This window comes from Cnephaeus nilssonii (assembly GCF_951640355.1).
Source record: "Cnephaeus nilssonii genome assembly, chromosome: 4".
In the NCBI taxonomy this organism is placed as follows: Eukaryota; Metazoa; Chordata; class Mammalia; order Chiroptera; family Vespertilionidae; genus Cnephaeus; species Cnephaeus nilssonii.
Window position 1 is genome coordinate 19,475,706 of NC_137075.1, and position 16,047 is coordinate 19,491,752.

The 16,047-nt window shown below is 40.7% G+C and overlaps 1 protein-coding gene across 6 annotated transcripts in view; it reads right to left on the reverse strand.

The window, feature by feature from the left end:
• Positions 1–771: 771 nt before the first annotated feature.
• MIPOL1 (mirror-image polydactyly 1) overlaps positions 772–16,047 on the reverse strand; it is a 340,115-nt gene continuing 324,839 nt past the window's right edge. For all 6 annotated transcript variants that reach the window (XM_079767462.1, XM_079767463.1, XM_079767465.1 and 3 more), the window contains one exon: positions 772–1,465. In XM_079767462.1, coding sequence (XP_079623588.1) covers positions 1,399–1,465 — 67 coding nt within the window. In that variant the 3' untranslated portion in view covers positions 772–1,398. The remainder of the gene's footprint in view (positions 1,466–16,047) is intronic.

Genomic DNA, 16,047 nt, shown 5'->3' on the forward strand with positions numbered 1-16,047 from the left:
ACTGATGTTAGCATTATGGTCCTTTCATTACTCTGTGATAAAGTACCTTACATTTTCCCGCAGAGTGAAAAAAAGAATTCAAACAGATAATCTCCAATGGTGTATGAAGGAATGGTGCATAAATTACTCTGTACTTGTCTTGAAAATAGGCAATGACAGATAATTTACCTCAATCTTAAAGATGAATTAAAGAAGTGTATGAATTTAGAAAAATTTTCACTTGCCTAAAAAATTTCATGAATTTATTCTCTACTTGTCTTTTTCACCCAATTCTAGACATAGTCATTTCCTATTGGCCTCTCATCTATTCAATCTAAAAAAGAACATGTTTTTCCTACAGCCATATCTACAAATCTTAGTTTTATTAATAATTTCATATGATTAGAAGTGACTATGCTGTAACTATTTTAAGTTATCTCTTAAATGAAAAACAGTATGTAACCTGAACCAAATTGTAGGTTTTCTCTTTTCTAAGACCATACGTTTTTACATCATAATTTTATTGTAAGTTACATATCGAATTCTCTTCCTCCACAACAAAAATTCAAATGGTAATCTAAGATCATCAAAAAGCATGTGCAACATGTTGGATGGACCCTGCATGCGGCACAGACAGATTTTCAAGCCAAAGTGTCCCAGTCTATTAGATAAACTTGGCAATTTCTACAGCTTAAGTAAAGTTTAGATAATTACTCATCAAAGCGTTGAAAATATTGAATTTACAAGTACACAGTAACAATATCCTCTTTTCATTGTAGTCTATATTGTTTTTATTGAAACAAAAATCATGATAATTTTAATGTACCAAACTCTTATTAAAAGGAATTAATTATACATTTAATTCTTAGTATCCATACTTAATATTCTTGAATACTAACAAAGATTACATGCATGCATTGAAGGAAGACTATTAACTCTTATGTCTGAGCTTCTCTCATCAGGTAAGAAATAAACTCTATATTGAAAAATGCGTGTATTTGAAGTTTTGACCTAACACAGTGGATTAAGGTTTAGACAATATTTACTTTGCTGCATTTTGATTCAGAAAGGGCCATATGTGAAGATATAATCCTGACCAACTTCACAATGTTTCTATAATGGTCTCCCAGTAAAAAGGGTTATGTTAAATATAGTGAGGCAGGAAATAGTTACAAAATAAACTACAACTTGATAGCTATCCATTGGTAAAAGTCCGTAGTTAATACATTTGGATAAATAACTCAAGTCAGCAACAAAGTGGTTAAACATTCGTGATTTGATTTTATCTCAGCTTGGAATGTGGTTGGAGTGTCCCACTTCTAACAACTGTTTGCTAAGTTAAGGCTTTAGTGTTTACACAGCGTTGGATGAATCAGCCTGGTCACCAGATGTGACTGCTTCCCAGGCTGCCGCTTTCAGTCAGATCACCGTCCTCACGGGCCCTGCTCCAACCTTCTTCCTCAGGACGTCCACCAGCCTCTCCAACCTGTCAGGAGCAAGGGGGCGGGAAGGGAAAAATGAACGTAGAAAGTGCAGTTACTGACAGGAATGTTTTGGCCGAAAAAGCACAGGTCTGACTGTGACCAAGCAATCCTGGTCGTCATGTTAAGAAATAAAGCATTACTGTAAGCAAGAGACACTGGTGCCAAGTGCCAAGTATTTGAGGTTAAAAAAACCCCAGCAACAACACAAACTTTAACCCAGACCTTCAGATTATGTGAGCATTCGATGCTACATGAAAAATATAAGGTACTCATTTCAATACATTTACCTATTTGTGTTAAGGTTGTGAATCAATGATTGCTATGTAATGACAGCACGACACATTAAAAGGAGAGCAGTTTCAAACTGATTTACCTTATTTCAATATAGAAATGTTAGCAATCTTACACCTGTTACTTAGCTAAATAAGTGACACATGGGTATACTGTACGATTCTTATGCATTAAATTTCTTTTTCATAGAGTTAGCTAATACAGCCAGGAATTAGGGGGCTAGTGGGAAAAACTTCATGTCTCAGTGGCATGGAAATAATTTAAATATATACAAATGATTTGATGGTGATAAAAACAAGACTTTCTGCACTACATTTGAAAACTTTCTATTCCTGAGAAGTATAAATAGGCTAGAAATGACTAAATATGCTTTTTAGTCCAAGGTAGGTGATTTTCAGTTGATTAAAACCTCGCCCATTATACGGAAAATAGAGGGAAAAGTTCAGAAGCCCATTCTGTGGTGTTTTTAGGCTACTCTAGGGGAGAGAGACCACATTCCTGTGGGTCAGTGAGAGTTTTGCTTGACAAAAGATGATGGAATCAGACCATTAATTGTTTTTTTTAATTTTATTTTCTTTATTGAAAGTATAAAACATTAACTAAAAACTTGCTTGTTGTTATATACAGAGAAGTCTTCATTAAAAGCGAGAATCATACCCATACGTATATACACTATCTTCTTTTCTCAGAGACTGCTGAGCAACATAGTCTAATCTGCTCCAGCTTGCCTCATTTATATGGGAGCAGCATGCCTCATTTATATGGACCCATGCATGAGGGTTCTTTGCAAATAAACCCAGTACAGAGCTAGACACTAAAGGAATGAGGGCATTCTTAGTGTCGTACAGAGACTCGTCAGCTGCATTCAACACTGAAAACTAGCTCAAGGTTTTTGGATGATTCTGCATATATCGAGTCCTGTTAGAAAACACAAATATGAAAGGAAAGAATTTGATGCATCAAAAATCTCTGCTTTGAGAAATGTAGTAATGATCTTACAGTGAAAATGCAAATCTGTCCTACATTTGTTACTACAAATTTCTCAAATATAAGCTATACGTAAGTTTTATACATTCACAGCCTATTGGTGCAAATACTTGAACTAGAAGATTCACTGGACAACTCACTCTATTCACAGACCAGTTTGTATAAGTTGGACTACTGACCAAAACTAGTGCTATCCTAAATACTCTGAATATTATGGGTCAGAGAATTACATAAATCCTTTAATTCAGACAAAGTTTCACTAACTTGAATTGTGGAGGAGGGGGAAATGTCAGTATGGAATTTGAAGTGCATTGTTAAGAGATGACAGAACTTGAATTAACTGTTGACAAATAGCTGCCAGTAGGAATCTTGAGAAGACGTTAAGAGCATATCTCCGCATATATTGTAAAAAGTCAGGAAATCATTACTTCCAAGTTGGTTAAATATGTACCTCCTCCACAAAATCATCTGCAATATTAAAAAACTTCCTTGTAATATCAAAGTAAGCTCTATTCTGCATAGTTATTATCATCACTACAAATTCTGAATCGGCGGAATCACAAATCACTGAGCTGAATCCGTGTGTGGTTCTTCCGGCTTCTCCTTTACCCACAGGCTCCTCTCACTTCTGTTTCCTTTTCACACATTAGGACTTTTCCCATTTCGAACTAGTACAAATTGCTAAGGGAAGAGGTTAGGAGGAAATACTTAAATATCATGTTTTGCAATGTCTTTACTATATTTCAACAATTACTAGATCAACCACATTCTCAGTTTATCCAGGTTGAATGATTTATGAAAATTTGATCCCAGAAATGAGAAAAATGTCAATTACTTACTTTTGTAAAAGCTTACTGACTTCGGAAACACAATGAAGAACCTATTCCTTCCTGTAAGGAATGAGATAGACCTGCCAAACGTGGACTGTGCCAACAGGAAGATAGGTGTGCATGTCTGTTGAAGCGCCTTGCAGGATTTGCCTGCAGGCTATTCTTTACTGTCCAAATCAATAATATCTTTTTAAAAATTATGTCGGTTACTAGAAGAGGCTCCAACTACTTTACATTTTACTCAACACTAGTTTCCCCAGGGCTTTTTGACATAGGAAAAAGGTTAGAGCTAAGATTAGGATTTCCTTATTTTAAATATGAAGACACTGAAGCGCAGACAAGTAAACCCTTATGCAAGGTTGTGGATAAGACAATGACAAATCGGGGCCTGGTTTTCTTGCTCTTAGTCCAGAGCTATTTCCACCAGGGTTTGGGTTACTGGAGAACTATAGATTTCAGATTATAGATAAGTGGATTATTTGTCATAATAGCTTCACTAAAATTTCCCCTCAAATTCTTACTTAAGTCAAATTGGGAACACGTTTGTTGGTGTCTTTCATCTATTATTTTAGTAACGCATTATAGAAAAGTAATCTGATGATATTATACATAAATAGGATTTAGTAGTTACAATCTATTTTTGCCATAATATAATCTACACTAATAAAAGAGAAACATGCAAATTGGCCATACATCCACTACGCCCACCAGCCACGCCCACCAGCCAATCAGGAGCAAGTATGCAAATTAACCGAATCAAGATAGCTGCGGCCATGGAGCGAGCAGGAGGCTTGGGTTTCCCTGGCAATGGAGGAAGCCAAGCTTCCTGCCCACTCTGGCTAGCCCTGGCCTCCACTCAAGGCTACAAAGATTCAATTATAGAAGATAAATAAATCCCAGATACCAGAGCCTCTGCTTGGGTCACCGGGGGGGGAAGGGGTGGTTGGCCTGCAAATCACCACAGGCCCCTCGCCCAGACCACTTCACGCCCCAAGGGAACCCCCACCCTGATCTGGGACACCCTTCACGGCAAACCAGCTGGCCCCATCCCGTGCACCAGGCCTCTATCCTATCTAATAAAAGCGTAATATGCAAATTGACTATCATTCCAACACACAAATGGCTGCCCCCATGTTGTCAAAGATGGCCACCACAAGATGGCCAGCAGGGGAGGGCAGTTGGGAGGGACAAGGCCTGCAAGAGAGGGCAGTTGGGGGTGACTGGGCCTGCAGGGAAGGGCAGTTGCGGGGGACTAGGCTTGCAGGGGAGGGCAGTTAGGGGTGACCAGGCCTTCAGGAGAGGGCAGTTAGGGGCAATCAGGCTGGCAGGGGAGCAGTTAGGCATCAATCAGGCTGACAGGGGAGTGGTTAGGGGGTGACCAGGCTGGCAGGCAGAAGCAGTTAGGGGCAATCAGGAAGGCAGGCAGGCGAGCAGTTGGGAGCGGGCCTAAACGGGCAGTCGGACATCCCTCGAGGTTTCCAGATTGGAGAGGGTGCAGGCTGGGCTGAGGGACACACCCCACCATGCATGAATTTTGTGCACCGGGCTTCTAGTTTCTATATAAACTTAAAAAATATAGTTAGCTATATTCTAGATAGAAAACTTATTTTTGCAGTGAACATCCATATATATAAAAGGCTAATATGCAAAGTGTCCCCTCAGGAGTTTGACCGGGAGACCGGGAGTTTGATCACTTGCTATGATGTGTGCTGACCACCAGGGGGTGGCACGGAACAAAGGAAGGCCCTGGCCAGCAGCCAGCAGCCGGGGAAGGGAGACCCTGGCTGGCAGCTGGAAGGAAGGCCCTGGTCGGCAGCCAGAAGGCCCCCATTGGCCCTGATCGCTGGTCTGGCCTATGGACCCTACCTGTGCACGAATTTCATGCACCAGGCCTCTAGTTATTTTTATATTTTCTATGTATCTGTGTAATATGTATGTAATACAACAAAATACATATTTTTATTTTTATTTATTAAATTGCATTTATTGGGGTGATATTGGGTCACAAAACTGTAAAGGTTTCAAGTGTACAACTCAATAAAACATCATCTGTACACTGTGTCATGTACCCATTGCCCCAAGCAAAGTGACTTTATGTCACCATTGCTCACATCCACCTACCTCCACCCCCCTTTCCCTCTGGCTCTCACCACACTGTTGCCTGTGTCTATGGAAATACATGGCTTTCCATCAAGTCAATGAACCATAAGTTATTTACAATTTTCCTAATTGATTTACTTCTAATTTTTACTTTTACAGAATATTGTGATATATTAAAAAAGGCAAGTAATACTTAATGGGTACTGTGTACCAGGGACTATGAGAAGTAATTTATGCACATATTTAATTTTTATTATAACTCCATGACAAAACCAAAAGTAATTAGATCAGCGCTACACTGCTAGTGAATTCCAGATGCAAGCTAGGTTAATTATCATCTCTCATCTCTCCTGTGCTATACCTCTTTCAAAAGTACTGTGACTTTGAACGTTCATTTCTAAATTGTTGTGGGCTTGAATTACTCTTATTGACTTGATAATTTTGTTGCAAAGTTACTGAAAGGAGTAAAAACAACAAATTCCTCATTTTGAGAGTAATTTTGTACTTGTCAATGTGAGAGTAGCATTCTTACTGGCTAGACAATTTTCTCCAGAAAAACCATTCCTATTCTTTAGGCAATGAGGTTACCCCATCAAACATAGTTGCCTTAAAATTATTATGTTTTTTTTTCAAAGAGAAAGAACCAGGGAAATTCAAGAGGGATGGATAATAATCATCTTCCAGTAGAGGAGACAGAAAAGCCTTGAAAAGTGCTGCCCTTCGAGTTTTCCATTAGTTTATAAGGTCTAGCCCTCCTTCAACCAAGGCGGCAGGGTGAGGAGACTTGAAATGTATTTTTTTTTCTTTAGCTATGGAGGCTGTTCTTTCTCTGATCTTTTTATTTTATTAATTTTTCTTTATACTTTTCATGAATTCCTTAAGAGATATTATTTGCTTCCTTTATTCCACTTAAATACTAGGACTTCCAAATACAGATCTCCATCTCAACTCTTTTCTGAGTTTTGGATTCACATATGCAACTGCCCTCAAGTCACCTCCTCTTGCTTCTGATCTAAAACAAAACTTTCCTTACCTCCTCTGTGTGTTTCAGTATTTCTTATCTTGATTAATATTGCCATTTATTAATTCACTCAACCTCTAAGCTGAAAAAAATCTAAAGGAAGGAACGTGATACATTACACACACACACACACACACACACATATATTTTCTTACTTCAGTTCAAACCTGTGAAAACGTTGTGCTAAAACCACTAATGTAGACAGTAGGCGGCAATGAAAGGGTTTTAATTCATCTAGTGCCATTGTTTTTATTTTAGAACGATCACACTGGGATGGAGGCAGCCCATAAGTAGGAAGTCCAGACAGTTTTTTATTAAAATTATTCTAGTAAGCACAACAATGTGACTGTACTTAAGACCATGAAACTGTACACTTAAAAATAGTTAAAATGGCTAATTTTATGTTATGAAGATTTGAATCAGAGCTGCAGCCAGGCAGATGGAAAACGGGATGAATTTGAAAGATATCTAGAATATGGAATCAAAAGGACCTGGTGACTTTTGAGAATAGGTCAAGTGAGATGAGGTGGTCAAGAAGGATGGCTCTCAGGTGTCTGGCTTTGGTGAAGAGACAGATACTAGTAGCCTTCTGCTGACCAACACAGTGGAGAGGAAGAGCAGAACATTTTGTTGGGGAGTATGTGTGTGTGGAGGATGAATTCGGCTTGGCACGTTCAAATTTGACATGTTGGTGGAACAGTAAGTAGGGATGCTAGGTAGGCAATGTACTAGTATATAAGAGTGTATGTGAAAGAAAGAATTCTAGGTTTGTGACACAGATTTCAGTTCAATCAATAAGCACTTGTCCTGTAATTCCTATGTACCAGTTATTATTCTAGCACTGATTATTCAAAAAACAGGACATGGGCCCTGCTTGTAAGAGAAATACGGAGGGAACGTAGATCTTTATATGGATAACTTCAATAAGTTACTGATAAATGCCATCATAACAGGATAAGCACAAGTATTAAACGGAAAGGGGCAGAAAGAGTCGGGAAAGGAGTCTGTAGATGCTTCCTGATAATGCGTGAGTTAAGTATTGAAGGATAAGAAGGAAAGAGTCACATTGAGAAGGGTGGTATGGAGAGGGGTAAGGCAGGCATTCCAGGAAGAAACAATAATGTGTGTGAAGGCACAGAGGAAGGAAAGCATGATGTGTCAAGTCCTGCCAGCTGTATGGTTTCTCAGGATCATGAAGTAGAGGAGGCGGGGAATAGCTGAAATGAGGCTGGTGGGCCATGACTAGGTTTTGCTCTAATTTGCAACTGAAGCCATTGAAGTGGCTGGAAATGCTTAAAGAGAGAAATAAAGAAGTGAGATGGGAAGAGGACAGAACCAAAATGAAAACAAATATTTAAAGTAAAGAGGTTGACATGAGAATTTGAGAAAACAGGAAAGTAAAAGATGGATCAAGAGTAGGTGCTGTAACAGAATCTAGAGAAGAGAATTTCAAGAAGGGCGTGATCAACAGGGTTAAATACTTAAACCAGATCAAAGTGAAAAGTGCATTTGATTAGGGAATGACAACCTTTTCAGGGCAGTTTTAATAGCATGATGGAAGTAGGAGGAAGCCTGAATGGAACGTGAAGAAGTGAAGACTAACTAAAGGCTGTTTTATAAGAGCTTGGTTAGAAAGTAAAGAAGACTGCAGTTATAGGGGGGTGTTAGGCTGAGGAAGTTTTTAAAAAAATGGATGGCACAGGAATATGTTTATGGGTTATGGGAGGGAAGACTATAGGAAGACACTAAAGTACAAGGGATGAACATGATACCTTTTTTAAAATTTAAATTCTTTATTGTTTAAAGTATTACATTCCTTCTTCTTCCTTCTTCTTCTTCTTCTCCTTCTTCTTCTTCTTCTTCTTCTTCTTCTTCTTCTTCTTCTTATTCTTATTCTTATTCTTATTCTTATTCTTATTCTTATTCTTATTCTTTTACAGCAGTGTGTAGTATTCCATTGTGTAGAGGTACCACAATTTTCTAATCCACTCATCTGCTGGTGGGCACTTAGGCTGTTTTCAAATCTTAGCTATTGTAAATTGTGCTGCTATGAACATAGGGGTGCATATATCCTTTCTGTTTTTTGGGATATAGTCCTAGAAATGGGATGACTGGGTTAAATGGAAGTCCCATTTTTAATTTTTTGAGGAAACTCCATACTGTTCTCCACAGTGGCTGCACCAGTCTGCATTGCCACCAGCAGTGCAAGAGGGTTCCTTTTGCATTTAGAAGAAGCCATAGGCAGCAAAATAGTCAGCACTTGTCCTTTGTTGATGGTAGCCATTCTGACATGTGTGAGATGGCACCTCATTGTCATTTTGATTTGCGTCTTTTGGATGATTAGGGAGACGGGGGGGGGGGGGGGGCGGGGGGGCCGCAGTCCAGCAGGAACTGTGTGCACAGTCAGGGGCCGGCTATGGTGCCCGGTAGATGAGTGGCTGCTGCAGTCTGGCGGTAGCCACACACTGACAGTCAGGGGCTGGCTGGGGTGTCTGGGAGATGCCGCCAGCAAGAGCCACACGTGCAGATAGTTAGGAGCTGGCCCGGGTGCCAGGGAGGCGCGTCTGGTAGGAGCCATGCGCCTTGACCTTCAGGGGTGGCTTGGGATGTGTGGGACCTATGCCGTAGGTGGCAGGGGAATGCCCTCCAGGACTCACAGGAGCCTGAGGCCGGGGTGGCTTGAGTCTCAGTGTCCATGGGTCTGCAGCTGTGGTAGTAGGTCTTTGTCCAGAGTGGCTGTAGGGGCCTGGTTTTTGTTTGAGGCCAGTCTGGGTGGTGGTGAGGCTGGACTCCTAGTCACAGCTGCTCTGCCCTTCAAGATAGCATGGTTTCTGTGCCAATGCCACCACAGGGGAGTGCTTGCAGTGGTAGTGGGGGGGGGGGGGTCCCCATCTATGAGAGCCTGGTCCGCCAGCCCCAGAAAGTCTTGCAGGATCTAACTCTCTCTCTCTCTCTCTCTCTCTCTCTCTCACACACACACACACACACACACACACACACCACACGTCCACACTCCCCTTCCGCTCCCTCACACTCTCACACTCTCTTCCTCTCTGCCGTCCTGCCAGCTGCCATCTTGAAGATGATACCTTTTAAAGTAGGTTCTCAGAAGATAGGATTGTAAGCATGACTTAAAGTATAATCATGGAAAACAGGACTGGGCAACTTTTCCTTGGAGACTAAAAGGGAAAGAGTGGGAAGAATACAACTGTGGATAATTTTGTAGGTGTAGAGGAAGTTAATTGACAGAACGTATGCCTGTCAATTCAGTTTTCCCCATGGTGAAAAATAAAGGCTGGAGGAGAAAGGTGGCAATTTAATGTGACAAGGGAGGTGATCTTTGGCATGTGAAAGGAATGTTAGAGACTACAAATTTTGCAGGACACATTGATCATCATAGTAATATGACTTTCCCCGCCCCTCACTGACTCTATACTTTTGGGGTAGATATGGAAAGGGCAAATTACAGAAGACGTTATATACAAATATGACTTACTAGAGGCCCGGTGCACGAAATTCATGCACGGGGGTGGGGGGTTCCCTCAGCCCAGCCTGCACCCTCTCCAATCTGGGACCCCTCTCACAATCCAGGACTGCTGGCTCCCAACTGCTCGCCTGCCTGCCTTCCTGATTGCCCCTAACCACTTCTTCCTGCCAGCCTGATCACATCCTAACTACTCCCCTGTCAGCCTGATTGATGCCTAACTGCTCCCCTGCCAGCCTGATTGCCCCTAACTGCCCTCCCCTTCAGGCCTGGTCACCCCTAACTGCCCTCCCCTGAAGGCCTGGTTCCCCCAACTGCTCTCCCCTGCAGGCCTGGTCCCCCCCAACTGCTCTCCCCTGCAGGCCTGGGTCCCCCCCAACTGCTCTCCCCTGCAGGCCTGGGTCCCCTGCAACTGCCCTCCCCTGCAGGCTTGATCACCCCCAACTGCCCTCCCTTTCAGGCCTGGTCCCTCCAAACTGCCCTCCCCTGCTGGCCATCTTGTGGTGGCCATCTTGTGTCCACATGGGGCAGCCATCTTTGACCACATGGGGGCAGCCATCTTGTGTGTTGGAGTGATGGTCAATTTGCCTATTACGCTTTTATTAGGTAGGACAGGGCAAGTGGACTGAGAAAGACAGAATATAAGAAGACTGTGTCCTGGGGAGAGAGTGATTAAACCTAGAATCCAGCTTGGGTGGAGAAGAAAGCAAGTCTATAAGGCGCTGGTAGTTTAGGAAAAATGGAGGGAGCAAGGGACTAGATGTTGTCTTGATTTGTGCTGAAGCTAAACAGCAATAGTAGTTGGAATAAAGCTGTGTCTATTGTCAAAGAAGCAACTGTGATCTTAGGATTTCAGATGCAGAAAGGTTCTGAGTGATGTAAATGTCCACTGTAGCTGAAGTGGAGAAGAGGTAAAAGTCATTAGCACTCAGGAGGCAAAAAGTAAGACAGACTGACAATGATACTGACTTTACTTAGCATGAATGTAGAAGTTGGGGAAGAGAGGGAGAGACACTAAATCAGGTGCCTGAAACTCACATTAAAGGAATGGCACTGATTAGTAGATACCACTGATGTGGAGAGAGAGAGGGTGGTAAAGCTGGATGTTCTAATCGGATCATGTGTGGCATGAAAACAAGAGTTTCTAGTCTGTGATGATAATTAGCAAATATGATTTGTTTGTAGAGCACTGCTTGCTGATGTCATGACTTATATGGTTCACCACCCATAGCACTTACTCTATTTTTAAATTAAAATTTAATGATTGTTCTGTTTCAACATTCAAGATATATTCACTAAAAAGTAAATGACTCATTCTTTATCAAAACCAAATAACAAATTCCAAAATATTACCAATTTAACAGTACTATGATGGTACTGTGGATTTTACCTTACCCAAAGAGACATTTTTAAAAATTGAAAGACATCACTACTAAACAGATAAGAACTTACAAATAGATCTCATTTTTATAAAACTTTAAGCCTAAACTTTTTTTTTGTATTCTTGTCAGCAAGTTAATAATGAATTGTGGCTGATTTGGATATGGGAATCACTTATTTACCTAGAATTTATATAATAATAATAATAGTTAAATATGATTTCAACTGTAATTATACTAGAGAAAATGAGGAAAGAAATTATAATCAGAGATATAGAAAGCCAAAGTCATTATCACAAGATCAATTCACTGAAGGAAAAAGATAATATAGGACAATTATTTACTATATAAATTCCTATAAAAATTTAGAAAAGAATGCCACAAAAATAAATAGGGACTATAAATGAACATGACTTTTAAGATTTTTATTAGAAAACAGGTTATAAATGCAAATGGCTACAGAAATTTTCATTTATTTTTAAATCAATTATTTATTTTGGGGGTTATCTAAAAAAGAGATTTTAAAAATTAAATTTATTGGGGTTACATTGGTTAATGAACTTACATAGGTTTCAAGTGTACAATTCTAGAACACATCTGTACATTGTTACTGGGTGTTCACCACCCAAGGCTAGTCTCCTTCTGCCACCATTTCTACCAGCCCTAACCCCTTTCCCTCTGGTAATCACCATACTGTTGTCTGAGTCTGAGTTTTGCTGTGTGTGTGTGTGTGTGTGTGTGTGTGTGTGTGTGTGTGTGTGTTAACTCCTTCACCTATTGCACCCAGCCTCCCAGCACCTCTCCCCTCTAACAGCTATCAAGTCTTTTAAATTGTAGCCTAGTTAATGTCATGGATGAATTTATATGGATATGCTATACCAATTAGAATCAAGCATTCATCTCCCTGTTAATCCTTATATCAGGATCTTTGAGATTAAGTAGAAATCAAAGGATGTATTTCAAAAGGCTCTTTTACTATCTGATCCACTTCATTCAGGTCTCTCCAATATTTTATGGTTGCCATGAGATTTGAGAATTTCCATCAGTACTGAATGTTGGTAAACTTACAGACGATGTAAGCTGAAGCAAAGTGTATGTTCAGATATGAAAACTTTCAAATCAACACTGTAAATTAGGTTTATATAGTTCCCACAACCTCTACCATCCCAAACACAAGGTGATACTCAGGCAATAAAGCTTACAAAATTATTATGATTCTTGAAATGATTTTGGGCCATTCTTCCTTATACTTCATATAAAATGGTCCCATAACATTTGCTTTGTTTTGGCCAGTCATAGGGCAGAACTGTGAAAGTGGAAATGTTTCTTTATTTCCTATTAAGCTATGCCTAAAATAATTTGATAATTATAATTATTAAAATGGAATTCCAACAGCAATAAAGAAATCTAGAGGGACAGAGAGAAACCCAAACCAAAACCAAAACCCAAACCAAAAAACAAAACCAAACTGCTGAGCAGAAATTGACCCAAAGGTACTTTTCTGACTTTTTAGCAAGAACCTAGTCTCCTCATTTTCTCCTCCCATTGACTCTAAATACTAGCCTTTAAAAATGTTAATTTAAAAAATAATGTTATGTGATTGAAAGAAAGGCTACCAAGTAAATCTATATGCATTTTATTATAATATTAAGCTATAACCCAAACATGTGAATCTCATGGAGGAATTTCAGCAGCACAATAGATATATTTTGGGAATTGCATTATCTCTTAAGTAATATCAAGGATGTGACTATCATCTTTGTCTACATATAAGATTGTTTTTATTTGTTGTCAACTGGTTTTTGTGACTGGGTCTACATTTATTAAGAAAAGAAGAAAGGAAAAACAGCAAAAATTGGGTACATTCAGTCAAAAATATTTAGTTTTAAAGCATCATTACTAACCATTTACTAATTGTTTTGTTAATTTCTACTATAATTTTCACATTAATAAACCTAATTCAATCCTTTCCCCAAAATATTTTGCTTTATAAAAAGATATTTTGAGTTGTTAAAATAAATGATACAAAGAAATAATAGGGACAGATTAATTTAGTCACTATATCAAGTACTATTATTCCTTCATTCAGAAATATGCCTTGAGTACTTATTCTGTAACTGCCACCTTCTGAACAGTTGTGTCCTACAAAGTTTTTAGGTGTGTCTACTGTAGATATATGTCACACAAAGTCTTTTTACAAATACGAGATCCTCTGTAAATAAAGATGGACTGTAAAAAAAAACAACAACCTCTCAGCTATAGCAAGTTATAATATAGTAAGCTCTAGGTTATACCTTTGAAAATAGTTCTACAGTTTTAAATATTGTGAAGAAGAGGGTGTGCTTACACAGGGAGATAATGGGAAAGTGGGAGTATGCTGTACTCAGGCATCACAACTCCTGGGTCATTTTATTTACCATGCTTTGTTTAGCTTTACTTTTAGATTTATATTAACACCACACAATTGTTTCCCACCTTGAAATTAAGCAAAAAAACTTGGATTTATCTTTGAGATAAAATAAAACAAAGAAAAAGTTAGTACATGCCTATTCAAATGTGCCTAGATTAGAAGTATGATGTTCCTGAGAGAGAAGATGTGACCATGGGGACAGTGTCAGAGGCAGAGAGAGAGAGAGAGAGAGAGAGAGAGAGAGAGAGAGAGAGAGAGGAGAGAGGGAGAGAGAAAGAGAGAGAGAGAGAGAGAGAGAGAGAGAGAGAGAGAGAGAGAGAGAATGCTGTGTTTGGCTGGCTTTGAAGACAAGCAGCCCCACAAGGCAAGCATGCAAGTGGCCTCGAGAAACAGATTACAGAGAACCTCCAGGATGAATGCAGCCTGCAAACTCCCTGATCTTAGCCCAGTGAAAATGATTTTGGGTTGAAACCAAGATGGCAGCGTAGGTAAACGCCTGTACTCGCCACCTCCCACAACCACATCAAAATTACAACTAAAATACAGAACAACCATCATTCAGAACTGTGTGAAAGCGAGCTGAATGGAAGTCCGACCACTAGAGAAATCAAGAAGAAAGCACACAGACACTGGTAGGAGGGGTGGAGGTGTGGAATGGGCTGGTCTGACACCGACATGTGCTGTTGTTTTTTTTTTAATCAGGGGGGAGATCATCTCTGTGGAGGCCACCCATGAGGAACAAGGGGTCCAGCCCCACAGTAGACCCCCAGCCCAGGGTTCCAGACTAGGAAGAGAAGTCCCCACAATTATGGGCTGTAAAAGCCAGCAGGAATTGTGGCTGAGTCACAGGGAGGCTGCTGGGGACCCAGTTATTCCATTTAAAGGGCTGGCACATGAACTTACTCAGATTCCCAGCACCGGGTTGCTCTGGGGGACCCAGACACATATGGGGAGGAACTGGACTGTCTGGCATCAGGGCAGGAACTCAGGGGCAGCTTTCTCCCAGATCAGGGTGCTCGCAGGAGTCACTGTTCCTGTGCTGGGATCTCACCTGTTGCAGGGCTCACTGGCAGCCGTATTTGAGTCTCTATCAGCCTGGAGCACACTGTTTGCTCTGCCCTAGGGATTCCCCGAGACCCCGCCCCATCCAATTTGCAGCTACACCCAAGCTGTTTGCAGCAGCTTTTTCATACTAATGGTCTGTCCTGGCTCAGGCTTCAGACTTCGCTAAAATCTCTAAAACAAGCTGCAGATAGTGTCAGCATGCCCCAAACCAATCAATAAAAGGCCCAAAACCTGGCGCTAGCACCAGCCTGCTTTACTTCCGAGTTGGGCCTTGCCTGGGCATCTTCAACCCAATACAAATAGCAAATAGCAGCCATCTGCAGAGCCTTCTGTAGCTCCCGCCATGTGGCCCCAAGCAGTGGCTGACTTTGCACCTCCCTGGAGGCCCTAGAGCCAGTGTACCTGGTGGACAGCTTCAGACCATAGCAAATTACATCTCTACACATCCACAAGAGACACACTTAAGAGTTAGAATCAGTGAAGACCAAAGCCCCACTGAAGCAAGTCCTGCTCCATAGGGGTGTTTCCTGCACAGCAACTCTCCCACTGTAGTTGCAGCTGGTCCTCACAGCCAATTGGCCTGGAGGTCAACTCCTCCCAGTGACGCCAACAGCAATAAAGGCTCAATTACGACTGTGTACACAGCCGACACAGGGCGCACCTAGAGTGCCCAGCTCAGGTGACTGAGGAGACTGAGCCACTGGACCCTATAGGACACCTACTAGGCAAGGCCACTCTACCAATTCCAGGTAACATAGCAGCTCTACCTAACACATAGAAACAAACATAAATAAGCAGCCAAAATGCAGAGACAAAAAAAAAAAGTCACAAATGAAAGAAATAGAAGCAAGCAAACTACTGAATACAGAGTTCAAAATCCATGGTTATAAGGTTACTCAAGGATCTTCAAAGACTTTCAAGGAACTTAGTGACAAAGTCAAAGACATGAAAAAGGACCAGTCAGAAATTAAGAGTACTAACTGAAATAAAGAATACTTTAAAGGGATTCAATAGTAG